Source organism: Notolepis coatsorum (genome assembly GCF_963971535.1).
Source record: "Notolepis coatsorum genome assembly, chromosome: 3".
Taxonomy (NCBI): domain Eukaryota; kingdom Metazoa; phylum Chordata; class Actinopteri; order Aulopiformes; family Paralepididae; genus Notolepis; species Notolepis coatsorum.
The window spans coordinates 191,362,004-191,381,455 of record NC_140167.1 but is presented as its reverse complement, the minus strand read 5'-3'; the positions used below and the strand labels follow the sequence as shown (position 1 = coordinate 191,381,455).

Sequence of the window (19,452 nt, the reverse complement as noted above, 5' to 3'; positions counted from 1 at the left end):
CACTACGGTTGAGGAGTCGGGGAAAAACAAGCATCTGGTGTTTTTCTGAATGTATGTAAAAAATATTTTTTTTAAGCTGCAGGTATACTATAATGTAATGTGTACTGTAATGTAGGGCTGACCTTCGAAGCTTTTTTTGGCAATCGAAGCTTCGGGGCCGAGCTTCGATTTTAATTCGAAGCTTCGGAAAAAAAAAAAAAAAAAAAAAAAAAAAAATTATTTTTTTTATCTTATGTTGTGGGACTTGTACAGCACTTTCGTAAACTTTGTTGTTTTTAAATGTGCTCTATAAATAAAGTGGATTGGATTAATTAATTTCGTGACTGTGACGCAGCCAACAAGGTTTCACTCGGCTGTGTGATTTAATTCAAGGTGGATCGCTGTTGTCGTTTGAACAACTTCAGATTTCATGGGAACTACCAATCCCCCAAATCAAGAATGTTTAAGATGAATGAAGTAAGATTTTGATTATTTGAAATATGGCCTGTGTAGACTAAACTATGCACAGAATTATGTCAGGCCCTGTCCACACGAGAGTTTGGATTTAATATGACCGAAGTTTGAAAAAATAAAACTCCGTCCACACGGTGAACACAGGTGGACAACCGTGTATAACTGCGTACTCACGGCAGAGCTGGAACCCAGCAACCGATACATTTAGTACAATGTAATACAATGCCAAAGCAGTAGGCGGCGATGTTGTTCAGACATGAAGGCCATTTCAACCAATCAGAAAAGACTGAACGCTCACTAAACTTCCTGTTGGGTCGCGATCTGCCATTAATTAACTGAAGAAGAAGAAGTAACGTTACCGATATGAAATGGATGTAAACGTTATTTAACAGATTGCAGAATGGGTACAATACAATACGGCTCAATACAAACAATTGTTAAGGGGATGCAGTCTGGACTGGGTTCCTTATAACAATAACTTGACAACACATGAGTTTAGTTTAGCTGCAGCTACATGTTTACTCTGAGCGTCAACGGACATCAGTCGATCACAACACTCTTCAACACAGACGATACGTTTTGAACAAAAGTTTGTTACAATCATTTTCATATAACGCTACTTGGGACAGCTCTGCTGTAAACACTGGTGTAGTTTGCTCTGCTCTAATCTCTCTACCCCGCGGTCTGCCGTGAACATGGGGAATAATTGCGACAGCTCTGCTGTAAACACTGGGAATAACCTCGGTTGCTAGCTATGCCCACACGCAACTGCAAAACCGCACAACTTCACCCTGGCCACCGGTTTCAAAAGACCGCGGTTGCAGTGTAGCAAATCCCCGGTTGTGTGTGGCCGAACAGTGCAACTGCGCACATACAATCACGGTTACATTAAACCCAGCGTTCGTGTGGACGGGGCCTCAGTCTACAAGGTCCGGATTCTACATGGTCCGGCAATGTAGACCTTGTAGACTCCACTACAGACCAATTATCAGTGAATGTTCATGCATTTTTAAGAAGGGCAACTTCCACAAAAAAACAAAGAACTCACCAAAACATCTCAGTAGCACCTTATCTAAATGTTATATTTCATATATGGAGATTCATATTTATTTATGTATTGCATGCATTTCTACATTTTATTTCCTATTTTGTATTCATCCCAGTATCTTTCTTTCTTATGTGTGGAATTCTACAAGGCGCGCCCACACACACACACACACACACACACTTACATTTAGTCATTTAGCTGACGCTTTTATCCAAAGCGACTTACAAGTTCTGTACGACAAGACAGCAAGAAGGGTATAACTCTATCAGCTGAGTAACAATGTTCATCAAGTGTTGCGTGTTACAGTGTAGGTTAGTTTATTAGGACAAGTGCATGACAGTAAGGTTAGTCACGGTTAAATTTTTTTTTTTTTTTATCATTTCAGATAATGGTTGAAGAAGTGAGTCTTTAGTCGACGGCGAAAGATTGGACGGGATTCGGCTGTCCTAACTGGGATGGGTAGTTCACACACACACACACACAAAAATCGAAGTAAAAAAAAAAAAAAATTGAAAAAAAAAAAATTGAAAAAGAAATGATTATTTTTTCTTTTAAACTTCGATTTTTTTTTTAATGTTCGAAGCTTGTGCCATCGAACGAAGCTTCGAAGCTTCGAAGTATTTAAGACAGCCCTACTGTAATGTGTACTATATGTGTGCACTGAAATGTGTACTATATGTATCTACTATGTATGTATGTAAATAAAAAAAATAAAAAATGAACCGTAAGTCTTCAGGGGTAGGGCCCGACAAGCCTAGTGCTTCTCCCTAGCCCTTTTTCGGACAATTGGACAATGCTGCAATAGCAGCTGGTAAAACGTTGGTGATTTATGGAATGACCGTTGTTATGTGTCCAAAGCCCGAAATAAAAAATAACTGAACTGAACTGAAAGCTGCGACAATAAAATAATCTGAATCTGAAACCTCCCCATCTCCCCGTGGAGGCTCTCTTCACAATCACCCCTAACACGTTCTAACACGGAACAGCAGTGTTTGTTTTAGAATAACGGCTGAACAACACAAACCAGAATGAATGTGCTGAATTAAAAAAACTCGCAACACCAACATTGTAAGATCAACGTGTCCCACACAAGTTAGTTTAGCGAATGACTTGCTACGAAAGTAATTTCCCCACGTCTTACCGCACGCACGCTGGGGGGGGGGGGGGGTCTTGATGAGAGGAGTACTTAGGTGATGAGACAACAGGATATACTGTACGTGGGTCGTCTGGAATTCCATGGAAAACTCAGTGGTCAGTCTATGTTGACATGACTACGTTATCATCAAATTCATCATAGACCACCACACGGCCGGCCGGCAAACCCCGATGAGTCAAAGCGACAGGGTAGCCATGGCAACCGCAAGTCACCATGGCAAAGGCAATGATTTACATAGCTGTGCAAATGGGTCGACCTATGCTCATCCTCTTTCTCATGCACACACATGCACACACACACGACCGCAGATACTGACGGAGAAACGGATGCGTCTCTCGCTGATTGCCTTGTTTGTCCTACTGATTCAATCAGACTGAGAGGGTCACTTCAGCGTGGGGAGAGTCCACCCCCAGAGAGGCTCCACTGCGGGGCTCCTATCCAACCTGCCGCAATATCACGTCTAAGTGGAGCGAACAGTCGTCACATTAAAAACAGGACACGCGTCGCCAAGACCCACGAGCGCATGCTGCGGTTCCCGACCGACAGTCAGGCAAGTTCGAGACTAGATGACCCGAGATCGACTTTCTTACACGTGGGGAAATATCAAATGTCAATCTCTGCCTATAAGCTTCCCTAATAATGTATTTTTCATAGGGATGCACCAATATGAAAATTTGCCACCGATACCGATTGTTCAACTAACACAATCGGCTGATACCGATACCGATATTTGTGGCAACACATTTTTTTTAAATATTTTTTAAAATTTTATTTTTTTTGTAATTTTTTTTTTGTAATATTTTTATTTTATTTTATTAAACTACTGTATATTTGTGTTACAAATTGTGCTCACCGATATGAACATAGGCCTCTTTACTTACTTAAAAAAAGGAAACGTCAAGAAATAGCACTATCTCTCTCCCAGTATGTTCTGCAGGGCTGCAGCTAGCTACTAGTTCTCCCAGCATGGTCTACCTGCTGGGCTGCAGCTAGATACTATTGTCTCAACCAATGAAATTTTGATTGACAGTCGATTCTGCCAATTACGTCACACACCGCTTGCACCCGCCTCTGCTGTTACCACCAATCGGCAAGCGCGTATACATTTTTTACTTCGGCTTTTGTCCGCCATTGATTTTGAGTTGACGAGAGCTTTTCTACAACAACAACAATGGCGGCGCGGCTGACGTTTAGCTTTTAGCTCCGCAGGATGACTTAAATGAGGCATAATGATTTTACTGCAACTAATGTTATAATAAAACAAAGCCTTTCTATACATGTGTCTGATTGAAAACGTTATTAACAGATTGCAGAATGGGTAAAACTCAGGGCTCTGTGAGCAACGGAAGGAACTGAGCTAGTATGAACGCTTGCTACGTTCGGGTAAATAATATGCTGATGTTATTGAACGTGTAACACTAACTATAACGTTAATGCCACAAAACGAATGCCTTGTTAATCATAAGTAGTAACTTTGATGCAGTAGCTTGTGTGTGTGTGTGTGTGTGGGGGGGACTGGGGACGGCGTTGTGCAGGTCGCGAGTGAACTTTTTTTTGTCTTGACACTACACAAATTGATGGATATTTATCGGCTACTGCCATCGGCACATTCAAGCTTATCGGCCGATACCGATACCCGACCGATACATCGGTGCACCCCTACTTTTTCAGTAATATAATCTCTTATTAGAGAAGAGAGACACCCCGAGCTTTGCAGAGAGACAGTGAGGGGGGATATAGATCCAAAAACCATTATATTTTCTCCAGTCCATATCTATCCCAAGATCTCCTCCGTCTCTCCGTCCCCATTCTTCCGATAACTCGCCTGTTCGATCCCCCCTTTTCCCCCCGTGTGGCACTCCCTTCGTACGCCCACACTCCACGGGGAGGCTGGTCACGTCCATGCGCGCACACACACACACACACACAACCGTGATCGGAATATTTGGAGCTGCGTTCACATTATGCACACACACACACACACAGACAAAGACAGACACGCAGACAGAGACACAGACACCTCAATGAGTCACAGTGCTCGGCTACACACACAGGGCTTAGAGCTGTGGTGAGCGGGGGGGCCAAGTGAGCTCCTGAAAAAGCTCCATGGACATCCTGTAGTTCTCTCATCCACCTCCTGTAACACACACAACCAGCGGTCCAGATATCATCTCCGTCTAGGACCACTGACACACACACTCCACTGGGTGTGTGTGTGTGCACGCTGACACACAGAGGCAAGCAACCACCACATCATAAACACCCCCCACCACCACTTCCATTTGGCCTCCAGTACCACAGCCACTACACTACATCCCTAGTCGCCCACTTAACTTTCTTATCTTCTTCTCTCTCTCCCCCTCTCTCATACACACACACACTGCACTAGTAGTAACAATTCCTCCGTGTCCTGTCAGGTTGTAGCAAAACAAGCAACCACGCAAGAGCACCACCCTCTGAAGCTGTTTGCTCCAAAATCCCTTCAGTTATAACACTGTGACATGCTACTGAATATGGGCAGGAGGTAGGAACAGACAAACATACAGAAAGACATCATTTAATCTCTCTCTCTCCCTCCACCCCCTTCTCCTCCTCTCTCCCTCCCCCTCTCACCTCCAGTTCTCTTAAATCTAAAGCGGACAACAAAGCTATTAGTTACACTGCAGCAATACGGTGAAGACGTGAAGAGGGAGAGAGAGGCGTAGGTGTGGAGTGAAGCAACTGTAATGAGACTCACATGAGACTCTGGCTCACCCACAGCCTTTCACACACACACACAAAATCGCCAAGGCAACTCCCACACTCTGGGCCAAAACAGAGATACTATAAGCAGCCTCGGAACCTGACATGACTTCCAACATAATCATATCCCTGAATCCCGCAGCACCTCTCTTATCTACTCGCCGGACCCCGAGGGCTCAGACCCCCGTACGTGACGGCGACGTGTCCCAACGGGGGGGTTGGGGGTTCGACCACGGCGCCTCAACCCGGTTACCTGCGTGCTCTGCGGTGGAGTAGGACAGGTAGAAGCCACGCCCGCGGCGGTGGGTCCCGCTCATGAACTGCACGGTGACTCTGCTCCCGGTGGACTGGATCAGCTCCTCCACGCTCAGCCCCAGGCCGCAGTACTTCACTGATCCCACGGAACCAGAACCAGTAGGGGGGGGGGGGGGGGGGGGGCAGAACCACCATGGAGACAAGAGAGGAAAAAGGGCTCCCGTTAGATGAGATCATCCCGGTTTAATTACCCTGATCCGATTCACAGCACGTGGAGATTAAAGGGTTAAGTTGGGAATTTCCTACTCATCGATGATGTCGTCAGAGAGGTAGAGAGTCCTTCATACTGGATATACGAGGCTCCTCCTTAGTTAGCCGCAAGACTAATGCAAGGTTAATGAGGCCACTGTAAGAAGCATTTAAAGCATACTCTGAAGCTAATCTCTTTGCCTTGGGGCGCACCGCGGAGTAGCTTTTATCTCAGGGCTCGTAGAGACTGAAGAGTGGCAGGGCTGTACGCTAAGCTTTTTCACTAGGGGCACACTTGCCCCTAAATGAGAAATTTAGGGGCAAACAATATTTTTTATAGAGATGTTCCGATACCATTTTTCCCTTTCCGATCCGATTCCGATACCTAAGCTTTGGGTATCGGCCGATACCGATATTTATCCGATACCAGTGCATACATAAAAAAATAAAAATAAAAAAATTATATAAATTATACTTTTTTTTTTATACAGATACTGTTATACTGTTTTTTTAGTCATAACTAGAAAGTAATGGTATTTATTCAACAACAGGTGATTGTATAGATTTGTATTAGTATTATTAATCAATGAGTATGGGCTGCAGCACTGCAGATATACCCTACTCCAATGATCCACACGGACATTAAACGGTGTTGCACTCGCTACTCAGTGGCTCTGCAGATATACCCTATTCAGTCTGTAAGCTAGTGGGAGATAGAACGTTCATGTTGTGATTTTTGATGCAAAATAAATATTCAACATTCTCTTTTGAAACTCCGCCTCAGACTCTTATCCTTTGGCACTTGCTGTACTTTGCTTGCAGGTCTGCAGCCATTATTGCTGGCTTATGAATAGCACCAACTTTAGACACTGTAACGTTATCAAGCTAAGCTAACTGACCTAGCTCGTCTTCCCGCATTGACATTTGATAACGTTAGTAATAGTCAGCTAACGCTAGTCAGTAGCTACTTATACAATTCACCGTGGGTGCATTATTGTTGATAGCCGGTCACGGACAGTGTTAGGTCCTGGAGAAAGGACAGGCGATCATCTGATTTGATGTAACGTTAAAGCGGATGTTGTTCCAACTAGCTATCTTTCCAGCTAATGCTATCATAACACCAGCAAAACACATCCCATCCGAGCTCCCAGTCACACCAGCACTGTCGGGGACAATGGAATTTAAGAAAGTGTATCTGCTGTTAAAATGACACAGCATCACACTTTAAAACATGTTCATTTTATAATCCTCACTCTCCGCAGGACTCGGCAGGAGATAAATTACATCATGGGATCGGAGGCTACAATTCACGTGTACTTGCCGATACCGATACCAGCATTTTAGGCAGTATCAGCGGCATTTCCGATACTGGTATCGGTATCGGAACAACTCTAATTTTTTAGGGGCAAATTTTTAAATAACTATTTTACCATTATAGTAGGGCTGGGCGATATGGCCTCTAAATGATATCGCAATATTTTGACATTTCCTCTAAAGCACTTAAAAATGCTTGATTTAACCCTTTGATGCATACAGTCACGCCAATATGATGATTATAATAAGTCCCTGCAACATATGTTTGCATTATTAAACCATGAAGATGCTTTAAAAAATAATTTAATGAAAATGTACTAAGAGTAGTCTACTTACTGACACACTAATAAAAAAAATTATTTACATCTAAGACAATTTATATAAAAACTCTTGGGTGCCTTTTACACAGTACTGTGTTTTCTATCCACTTTAGCCAAACACACACACACATATATATATATACACACACACTACTGTGAGAAAATAATAATCACACAGACTTAATGATTTTAGAATATTTCAGATAATGAAATTAAATGTTTATATCATCAACTATACAGTTAGTATTTATACTGTGTGTAACATTTGGCTACTTTAAATTATTGAATGTAGAGAGAGAGCGAGAGAGCGAGAGAGAGCGAGAGAGAGCGAGAGAGCGAGAGAGAGAGCGAGAACGAACAAGAGAGCCAGCCCCCCCCTTCGCGTTTTGATAGTCTAAGCTGCCGTAGGTGATGACGTCACACTCGAATGTAAACAGGAAGAGATGGAGACACACGGAGATGGAAATTCAATGATATACAGAAATGAATAACCAATAAATATGAAGTTATGTTTAAACTTCTGTTGTCAAGCGTTGTCAATATAACCCACCCCTTTCCTCACAAATGGAACTAGTCTTGTGGAGTCCGCTTTGACCGTTTTCCAGGGTTAGCAGAGATCGCTAGTTAGCTTAGCATAATCCTAATGGTAACCTTGGTTAGAAGCTACCGTTAGCTCATTGCTCGTGTCAATTAAATTGCATGTTATTAAAGGTCCGCACTGGTCTGTCTAATTAAATTACAACCGCAACATTATATTGCACTGTACAGCCCTGGTTGTAGGCTAATGTTTTACTACAATTTGTATGGATTAATTTAGGAGTGAAATGCGAATGAAGGGTTGAAATTACCACTCGCAAGCTTGCCCCCAGATATTATTTTAAACTCGCACGGACCAAATTAGGGGGCAATTTGCGATCATATCATCGCAGTGTACAGGCCTGCGTGGGCCCCGTTACAATACATGAGCCCGGCGGCTCACTAGCTGGAGCTGCCGGTGTGAGGAACAGCATGGAGTGTGCTGAGAAAGGACTCTACCGATCGACAACATCATTGGGAAGCAGGAAATGATGGGGTACAGAGTTCTGAACTTACCCTTTAATAATAAGACAATACAGAGAAGTAAGATCAATATACAACACTACACCATATTTGATCTATTTATTACAAAAAGAGTTGCACTACATCCATACCTCGTTTTAGCATTTGTTTTTTTTAAGTTTGTATTTTTGTACCTCATTGTCTGCATTTTTACTTCATTGTACTATTATGTACCAGGAGCCTGATCACTCCTGTGTCACTGTGCAGGCAGGCCTGATCACTCCCGTGTCACGGGGCATGCAGGTGAGGGCTGCCAATTAGTGCTGATTGGTTACCTGCTGGGAGCTTTAAAGCCAGCCCTAGTAACACACATGCAGTGTCTGTGCTTAGAGGAAGAGCTGTCAGGTTCTTCCAGTCCTTGTCCGTTGGGTTTACATTAGTACATTAGTTTACATTAATAGTTCCTTGATATAGTAGCACTTTGAGTTAGAGCACGGGTTTTGGTGTTGGTTTGCACATAGGTTGCGTGCCCATGAGCCAGGGTCGTAACAGTTGGGCGCTCGTCCGGGATATTTTACCCCTAGAAATTTGTTTGGTGGTTTTTTTTTGTGTTACACGGGGTGTCATGGTATTATGGTTTGGGTGGTGTTCGTTACATATGGTGTAACGTGGGGGCTTGAGCCATTTCATCAAACAGGTGAGTATGCCGTATTTGTTTGTAATTTGATGCGACTACTTATGCTGTTAAAATATATAGTTTAGTGGGCACCACATGTAGATAGGGACATTATTTTCTGGTTGTTGGTTAGCGTCCTGTGCACCACGTACTCCTGGGGCAGTCAGGGAAGGGATTAGCACCATCTGCTTGTCTGGTACCGGATGATGTACTGGACGGGTGGATGGTCAAGTATGATCTTTGACTGGTAGCAGGTGTGGTTGAAGATGGTTAGGTCTACAGGGCATTAGTTTAAGGGTAGGTAGATTAGGGCGGCCAGAAAACACAGGTAGTGTGGTAGGGCTTGATTTAGTGTTTCTTAGGGTAGACATGTGGTGGGCCGGACTGCAGTTTTGACGTAGAAGCATATGTAGTCATATCAGGTTAGAAGGCGCACCTGTTTGGAATTGTTTGTTGGATTTATTTAGTTTGTTTGAGTGTTTGGTGAGCATACCTGGTAGCACCTAACACCCTGCGTGTATGACACGTCTATTTAGGGTGGGTGTGTTTTATTTTTTTTAATTTTTTTTTTGCAACCTAGAAAGGTGCGCTCCGTAGAGCTCACATTTCCACCGCGTTCCCTTCTGGTTGTTATTATTGGCATTTAGCATTCTTCAGTGGTTCTTCAGTGGTTCTTCATGGTTCTTCAGTGGTTCTTCGTGGTTCTTCAGTGGTTCGTTAGGGGGGTCTTCGTGGTTCGTTAGTGGTTCTTCGTGACTGTGAGGTAAAGTGTGTAGCTTGTGGTGGCTGGTACAGTGACGATGGCTTCCATCAAGGACTTTGTGATCGCCCGTCTCATGACATGTTGGAGAAGTTTTCCAAAGAACAACTTCTGGAACTTGCTGTACACTACAGGGTAGAGCTTTCTGCAGGTGAGAAACGTTTGAAGCCGACTGCCTTGAGTGCTTTAAGGGTGTTACTCATTAGGGAGCAGGTGCTTGAGAGGGTGGAGGAGCCTCCTTCGTCTGGCGCGTCTCCGCTATTACCTGGTGTAGAGGGTGAGTGGAGGATTAGGGAGTTGGAGTTTAAGGAAAGGCAGCTAGAGCGAGAGCGTGAGGAGAGGAGCGTGAGCTTAAGGAGAGAGAGAGTAAAGAGGAGCGTGAGCTTAAGGAGAGAGAGAGGAAAGAGGAGCGTGAGCATGAGCGTGAGCGTGAGGAACGTGAGTTTAAGCGTGAGGAGCGTGAGTTTAAGGAGAAACAAATGTTGCTGGAGCACGAGCGTGCACAGAAGGAGCTTGAATATAAGCATGCTGCCTTGCAGGCGGGTGCTCTGCATCCAGAGTCACGTTCCGGGTTTGATGTAGGCAGGAATATTAGGATGGTGCCACCATTTTTTGAGAAAGACGTGGAAAGATATTTTCCCCTTTTTGAACGGGTGGCAACCACATTGAAGTGGCCTGATACCGCCTGGACACTGCTGCTGCAATGTGTTTTAGTTGGTAGGGCACAAGAAGCCTACACTGCTCTGTCCCTTGAACAAAGCGCTGATTATGAGCTGGTTAAAGCTTCCATTTTGAGGCCTATCGTCAGCGTTTTAGAGGTTATCGCAGGTCGGAGGGGCAGTCTTATGTTGAATTTGGAAGGGAGAAGGAGAACCTGTTTGACAGGTGGTGCACTTCTCAGAAGGCAGAGTCAAGAGAGCAGCTTAGGCAGTTGATTCTCCTAGAGGAATTTAAAAGATGTGTTCCTGATACCGTTTCCACACATCTAAATGAGCGTAAGGTAGGGGTGGACGGTATAAACGGTATACGGTATAAACGGTATGAATTTGCTCTACGGTATGGATTTTGACTATACCGTGTAACCGGTAGGGCAGCTCTAAAATAGCAATGACGTCATGTAACCACAGCGCGACTATTTCAATCGCATTTGCCCCTAAAAATAGATCGAATTAGTCATAGATAATAGATATGTGCAAACTGGAAAAAGTTATTTAGGAGGCTTCGCGCACTGGGCGCACTGGGCGTGTCAACACGCAATTGTCATTTCATAATAAACACATATCACCGCGGCGCACAGCAAGTTTCAATTTCAGTTCCTGGCATTTTTAACCAGTGGAGAAAGGTATGAGATCTTACCTATCGTTTTTCTACGTTAATAAAACATACCTGGTGATCAACTACAGTTTGCTGTAAACATTATGATATGTGTGTAGTGTTATGATAACGACGGGAGGACGGCTGCTGCAGCAGTGGATTTGCAAAATAGCATGCAGCTGCAGAGCCGCAGAGCCAGTGGCTCTTTCAGGTCTGGTCACAGGCCCGCTCAACAGCGCCCCCCCACCAAACGGCTGAACGACCTGAAAGAGCCACTGGCTCTGCGGCTCTGCAGCTACATATGCTTCTAGCAAAATCCAGCCCCGCTGTTTGCAATGGGAGCAGCACGGAGTCTCGACTCTGGACTTATTTTATTTGGAATATAATGACTTTATACGCAAAAGTAGCCTAGTTTTAAGTTAAAATATTATAAATCTACATGCCTTGAGGATGTCATTCTTTATATAGCCTGCCTATCAGGCAAAAAAAATTATTCTAACGGAAACACTGATACCGTGATATATACCGTTACGTCTATGCTTCAAATTATACCGTGATATAAATTTTAGACCATACCGTCCACCCCTAGCGTAAGGTATCGAAGATAGGCGACGCCGCTGTCTTCGCTGATGAGTTTGTGTTGACACACAAGTCCGTGTTTTTGGAGGACTACCGTGTTGAGTCCGGGGATAGGCGTCCTGTTCAGGGGGGCCGTTTCCCAAAACCTGTGTCTGCTGGTCAGTTAACTTCACCTCCTAGGCGGGGTGGTTCTGCTGGTGCATTCCCAGAAGGGATTATCTGTTTCTACTGTAAAGAACCTGGTCATATCGTTGCTGGGTGCCCGGTGCTTGAGCAGAAAAATGTCAGAACCGTGGCTCTGGTAGAAACCATATGCAGAACGCCTATGCCAACGTTAGATGGGGATGGGGGAAGTATCAAACATGTGGACAAAGAGCTCGAGGGTTCCTCAAGGTTTATGATGAATGGATTTGTTTCCCTGACTAATGCACTAGAGTCCAAACAGGCTATAACAATTTGGAGAGATACCGGTGCTTTTCAGTCCCTCATTCTGGAGGGGGTTTTGCCGTTTTCAGAAAACTCTTCTTTGCATTCCGGTGTCGTTGTTCGGGGCTTTGGGGGTGGATTTGTGGATGCACCTTTGCATGAGGTCACGCTCAATTCTCCCTTAGTATCAGGCAATGTTGTTGTGGGGGTATGTTCTCACATTCCCATAAAGGGGGTGTCCTTCATTCTAGGGAATGATTTGGCTGGTGACAAAGTGTTGGCTACTCCGGTTGTAACTCCCATTCCTGTGGTTTCTGAGGTCCCTAATGAGCTGGCACAGAAACATCCAGGAGTGTTTCCTGTGTGTGCTGTGGCTCGGGAAATGTCAAAGGACAAAAGTGATGTTGTTGATACTTCGACTTGGGACATTACACTTAGTGACACATTCTTTGTTGAATTAAAATGTGTACCTGTTGATAATTTTGGAAAGCACACTGTGGATCTACCTCTGCATAATGATTCTCTTGATTGTGGATTTGTGTTAGGCCCGGTGGTGAAACCAGAGTTGACATGCGTGCCGGAGAAGCATGTGGCAGGAGATGGTATGGCAGCGCAGTGTCTCAGGGTCTTCCCAGCCTGTATGGTGGCTGAGGCCACGAACGAATTGGAGGAGTGTGGGAAGGATGCTATGAGAGGTGCTGTTGTTTCATGTGACACCGTTCTAGTTGGAGAGGCTACTAAGCCTGACTTAGGCTGCCAGCCTTCCCACAGTAGCTCTATTGTCCCTAATGTTTCACTTGTGGGCAGGGATGGTCCCAGTATGTCAGTTGATGATTCTGACATTGATCCACATGTCCACACTGATTCTCTGCCATGCACTAGGTGTGATGATCAACCTAGTTACCTGTGTCCTGTGGAGTAGGAGCCGCCTTCGCGACCTGGTCTGTTGAGTGGCAGCCATTTTGATTTTGATCAGGACAATGTTATTTTGGGTGACGCCATTTTAGATGGTGTTCCAGACGTTTTTGTGACTGTCTTACTGCCATGTTCCAGGTACGGTGGGGCTGTACCTGAGGCGGTACATCCTACTCTGGATGTTCACGGTTTGCAGTATGCTGGACTGCCAGTGCCAGGTGGGATGGATATGGGTATCAGTGATCTATGGTTTTTGTTTTGCTGTGTTCTGTTCTGTTGAGCGCAGTTCTCAGGTTGATTTTGGTTTGCAGTCTATTTTTGACAGGTCGTATCGGTGGAGGGGCCTGTTGAAAGGGAGCATACAACACGGTTGGTGGTCGTGTTCGACAGGGGCCGACCCGCTATCACTGTTGTGGTGGTGGCCCTGACAACTAATGGGTCACAGTTGTTTTTTTTGTTTTGTTTATGGGTTGTTGTGTGGTGGTTGCCTCTGGGGCAACCAGTTTGGTGGGGGAGGTGTTATGTACCAGGAGCCTGATCACTCCTGTGTCACTGTGCAGGCAGGCCTGATCACTCCTGTGTCACGGGGGAAGGAAGGGGAGGGCTGCCAATTAGCCAATTAGTGCTGATTGGTTACCTGCTGGGAGCTTTAAAGCCAGCCCTAGTAACACACATGCAGTGTCTGTGCTTAGAGGAAGAGCCGTCAGGTTCTTCCAGTCCTTGTCCGTTGGGTTTACATTAGTTTACATTTACATTAATAGTTCCTTGATATAGTAGCACTTTGAGTTAGAGCACGGGGTTTTGGTGTTGGTTTGCACATAGGTTGCGTGCCCATGAGCCAGGGTCGTAACAGTACTTTAGTTGTATATTGTATATTTGTATAGTGTTGGGACTTTATTCTTCTTTTTACTTTTTTACTGTATGAAGCACATTCCCAGGGGCTCATACAGAACCAAGCATTTCACTGTAATGTAGTACATGTACTTTAATACATGACAAATAAAACAAAAAAAACTATATTGGATGGAGCCACGAAATAAACCCAAAAGGTGTACCGCCTCCATGATAATCTTGATCATATTGTCGGTAGGGATATATATATATACACATCTACATCGTATGTCAGCTTATTGTGTACATGTCTCGGTGTCTGTACGTGTAACGCTGGATTCTGAACGATGCGCCTATAAAATATATCGTATATACTCTGGGACAGGATCTCACAGCTGAAACGAGCACGGCTACACTCGCATCATAGTTGACGGGTGGGAAACAAACAGTTTCATTTTCAAAAAAATGCTGATGATGAGAAACACATGCACTTCAATGTGCGTATACAAACAGTCTGCTCATCGTGACACCATTTTGGAATTCATTCTATTTTCAAAGCAATTAGCACCAATTCTCCTGGTATGACATCATACCCATATGGCTACATTTAAAGCAAAGGTTCAGAAACACTTTACAGCCTTTAGAGCACGTGCTACAGAGGATTATTCATGTATTGTGATTGTCCACAAGCCATTAGAGGCTCTTATGTAACAGACTTGGAACATGTTAGGTCTTCCCATAAATAAAGCTACAAACAGCCTCTCATGATGGTTGTCATTCATTTAGGATACTGATATAAGGCATAATGAGCTCTTATGCATGTCAATAACCACATTTATTACAAGTCATTACATGTATTATAGAAGTATAGTGTACTTGAAGTAATCTGTTACCCCCGCCCCAGACTACTTTAAAGGAACATGCCAACATTATGGGCAACGACCCTACCGTCTTCTCCAGTGTCAGAAGATAGATACCAATTTCCTCTCTGTCCGTTCAGTAGAAAGCTATCCGGCTAGAAAGTAGAAAGCTATCCTAGCCTAGCTAAGCGCAAATTAATGGAAGTCGATACGGACCACTAGCCTAGCTTAAAACTTTGGGAGACGTATTTTTGGCCAACAGCTATAGGCTAGTGGTCCGTATCCACTTCCATTCATTTGCGCTAAGCTAGGCTAGCTAGCTTGCAGCCGGATCGCTTTCTACTGAATGCACAGAGAGGAAACTGGTGTCTATCTTCTTGTCCGACTCCGGAGAAGGCAGCAAGCAAGCATTTCCCACGGCCACCCGCCCGCCCCCTCTCACCGATCTCACTGCGCTGAGGTCCAATGCCGTCGTACAGGCGCAGGTAGTTGACCTGACAGTTGCCGTCCTCGATGTCCAGGTCGGCGAAGCGGAAGTGTATCCTGCTGCCCGGGGCCACGCTGATCTCCCACTCGCACACGGTGTGGTTAGGGTACGTCCACGGGTAGCCGAGGGACGACAGGGTCCCACTGCTGGGACCCAGGACACTGGGGCCACAGGCATCACCTTGAAGAGACACAAACACACACACAGAACTTATTAAGTGAACAGACCCACTTTCATTGGGAACAATAGCAGAGCTAAAAGCATTAGCGTTGGGACATTATGCAGAGATAGACACACACTGCCTCTCGCGGACACAGGCTAGCTGGTGTGTGAGGTTGTGAGGTTTTACAACGGGAGCGCTCAAGGCGAGGATTTGAACATCTTTTATTGAGCAATTTTACATCGAAGGCCTAATACAGAACAAATCCACTCCTATAGTGACTTCACTTGGCTGCATTTGTCGTTGGAGAATTCTAGATGGCAGCCAGTCACATTGATCATCAGACTACGAATCAGTCCTTGAAAAGAGGCTTTTACTAGGGCCAAATCTTGGTGGTAAAACTCGACAACACTAGATAGATTGTGTCTGTTGCTGTACTAAGCCCAGCATGACAGATAGATAACATTTAACAGTCACGCGATATATGGTGCTGCAAAGTGGATCCTTGGTCAGCCTGGTGGTGTTATGTAACCATGCCTGGCCTGGTGGACGATATCCAGATGGTCAGTTGCTGCTTCCATCTCTCTGCCTCACACAACTGAAACAACTGCAGGGCATTTCACCAAAGTGTACACCTCACTCCCTATAGACTGAGACAGCCTGGTGAGTCAGAACACAAACATGACGAATACAACTGAAATATAGATTAATTTCATAGCCACTTGAAAACCTTCAGATTGTGACAAAACTGTTTACTACCCTCCCTCCTCTCTCTCTCACACACACACTTCAACCCTCCCCCTCAATTATCGTCAAATCTTCCAACTACCTGAAGAAGTACCCGTTACAATAACACGCTTTTCCATTCCTCCTTTTGGATGATTCAACGCAATGTACAAAAAACGCCCAACTATCAAACTCGTCCAACTTTGGGACAAGACGAACACCAGATTGTTTTCATGGGACATTCGCTGCACATATTTGGGATCAGTGGAAAGAAGAGCAACAACAGAGCCATGTAAGGCAGGCAGCGCACAATAACAACCCCGCTGGCTGCGCGTAATAAAACTCCAAAACGTCCAAAACTTTGGGTGGGCGGTGCGCGTCAATCATCATCACAACAACAATAAACGAGCTACGGTCGCAACCAACCAACCTTTCTGCGCTCGACTGCTTCTCGCGGTGAGAATGATGATGAGAATGGACTGAAGAAGGAAAACCCCGGCCCCTGTGATCGGTCCCCTCCTGCCCACCATTACCGCTCTGCCCATAGAAGCAGCGTGCAGTCCGAATGCATAATGGATAACGGGCTCTAAACTGGAGCGAGAAAACCCGACACTCCGTACTAAAAAAAAACCAGAGGCTCCAAGCTCTGGCTGTAGTGTGTCTTCTTCTTCCCCTCTCTCTGCGATCCTCTTGCGCCTCTCTCGGCTCGCTGAACAATTCCGTGGTTCTGGTAGTTCTGTGTTCCCCACTATCGAAGCAGCTGCTGCCGCTGCTACACACACATCCAATCTGTGGAGTGTGGAACGACTTCCTCCACTTCCGCTCCTCCTCCTACTTAGTCCCCCAAGTGGTCTGATAGAAATGTTCCTTGAAGCCTTTTCCTCGGCTCTCACACACCATATGCATCAAGAACAGTACACACACACACAGTTAATTTAATTAGGTAAAAGTGGAAATTCCCAGATGAAATATTACCATGGTCAAATTAAAGGTCCTATATTCAAAATTCTACTTAAGTATCAAAAGTAAAAGTACACATTCCACATTATGTTTGTGTATTCCAGTGATTGGGAGCATTCGAACCATTGACCTCTAGGCTGCGGTTACATTAGGGCCATTTCATTTAGTTTCATTTAGCTTTTCAGAACGCTGCGTATTGGCAGGCAAGTAAGAGTTAAGTTAGACGTCTTCTTCTTCTTCTTCTTTAGATTTCCGGCAGTGTAGACGCATCGTGGTGTATTACTGCCCTCCACAGTTCTTTTGATGAGCTCTTCTTCTTTTTTCTTCTTTTGACTTTCCCGCCCTCCTCAGTTCTTATACTACGCTAGTATGGTTGCCATAGTATGGTCTCTGCCCCCTTTCCCTTCACCATCCTGAAGTGCACCTACCGCTGCTACTTCTCGGCCAGGCCCCCCTCAGTGATGCACTCCCTGCCCCCTGAGATCTGACTCTGGCCTTCTTGGTCCCCTACAATCCTCTTATTTAACGCACCATTGACTTCCTCCCACTTCAGACCCTCCATACCCAAGTGCAGAATTGCCTCTTTAACTACCAACTTGATCCTTTCCGTTCTACTCGTAACCAAAGCTGTCGTGTTAACCACTCCTGCCACAAAGGCCACAATATTAAATGTCTCCTCCCACACCCTCTTTTTAACCTCCTGCTCCACCCTCTCCGCCGAATGCCCTTCCCCACCCCCCATGTGCCTTATCTTGATCTCCCTGACCTACCACCCTAGCTGCCTCCGCATACGACATCTTTCCTTCCCTTCTCACGCTCTGAACCTCTACCTCCCTCTTCATCACCTCACAACCCCTAAACGCTACACTATGCCCCCCACCACTGCTACAACACTTTGGCCTCACTCCCTCTCCACACTTCCCATATTCGTGTTCCCCATCCCCACCACACCTCGCACACCTCAGCTTCCTCCTACACGCGAAGGCTATATGGCGAAACTCCTGGCACCTATAGCATCTCAGCGGATTCTGAACAAACTCCCTAACCCTATATGCCATATACCCTACAAACACCTCTTTAGGAACAACCTCACCCTCAAACTGAATAACTATCGTCCCTGTTGTCAGAGTATTAGAGTCATTACGGTAACCTGCCGTACGTCACCATGGTAACACGGGGGTTTTACGACACTAGACCGACTTACGTACTGACTGCTTTTGGCTCGCTTGTGTATATGCTCGACAACGTTATATAAAGTATTACCTCAACAAAGATACCTGACTGGACATTCCGTGTTTATTACATGGTGTCAGAAGTGGGGTATTTTCGTCTACTAAGAGAGTGAATCATGGCGAAGTTTAACCCACCAGAAAGTTTTTCTTTTGATAAACCAACGGAGTGGACAGACTGGAGGAGGCGTTTGAAAGATATCGAACAGCTACGGAGCTCACCAAGAAGCCTGGTGATGTACAGGTTTCTGCGTTGATATACGCAATGGGGAGTGAAGCTGAAAATATTTTCAAATCGTTCACGTTTGATGATGATGACGACGAGAACAACTACAGGATAGTGTTGGGGAAGTTTGATGGCTATTTTTTCCCTAGACGAAACGTGATTCATGAGCGTGCCATGTTTCATCAGAGAGTGCAGCGGGCGGGAGAGCTGGCAGAGACATTTATCAGAGCTCTCTACGACCTATCAGAACACTGTGATTTCGGTCAGTGTAGGGATGAAAACATCCGAGACCGGATCGTAGAGGGGATTCAGGATAAAGAACAGTCTCGTAAACTGCAAATGATGTCAGACCTCACCTTAGCGCAAACTATACAGTCTGTACGCCAGTCAGAGACGGTTAACATGCAAGTCAGTGCACAGGGGGAGACTACGGGAGCCGCCGCGGCCATACAAGAGGTACGGGGAGCGCGGAGAGAAAACCCCAGATGGCAAGGGAGGAGCTATGCCAAGGGAGGAGGAAAAGGCGCGGAACACGGAGGGAAGTGCGGCCGTTGTGGGAAAATGGCGCACAAGGATCCAGAGTGGTGCCCCGCACGAAATTCAACTTGCAATAAATGCAACAGGACTGGGCACTGGCATAGTCAGTGCAAATCCAAAGCGGTGAGTGAAGTAACAGAGACAGATGAACAGAGTGAATACTTCTTGGGATCAGTGAATGCAAACACTGG

At 45.2% G+C, this 19,452-nt stretch overlaps 1 protein-coding gene across 3 annotated transcripts in view; it reads right to left on the bottom strand.

Annotated features, from left to right (window-relative positions):
- The window catches only part of dcbld2 (discoidin, CUB and LCCL domain containing 2), a 37,631-nt gene extending 20,545 nt beyond the window's left edge, over window positions 1-17,086 (bottom strand). For all 3 annotated transcript variants that reach the window (XM_084311062.1, XM_084311061.1, XM_084311063.1), the window contains exons 1-3: window positions 16,740-17,086; window positions 15,379-15,603; window positions 5,653-5,790 (exon numbers count right to left, since the gene is read on the bottom strand). In XM_084311062.1, the coding sequence (XP_084167188.1) occupies window positions 5,653-5,790; window positions 15,379-15,603; window positions 16,740-16,854 (478 nt within the window). In that variant the 5' untranslated portion in view covers window positions 16,855-17,086. The remainder of the gene's footprint in view (window positions 1-5,652; window positions 5,791-15,378; window positions 15,604-16,739) is intronic.
- Window positions 17,087-19,452: the final 2,366 nt, after the last annotated feature.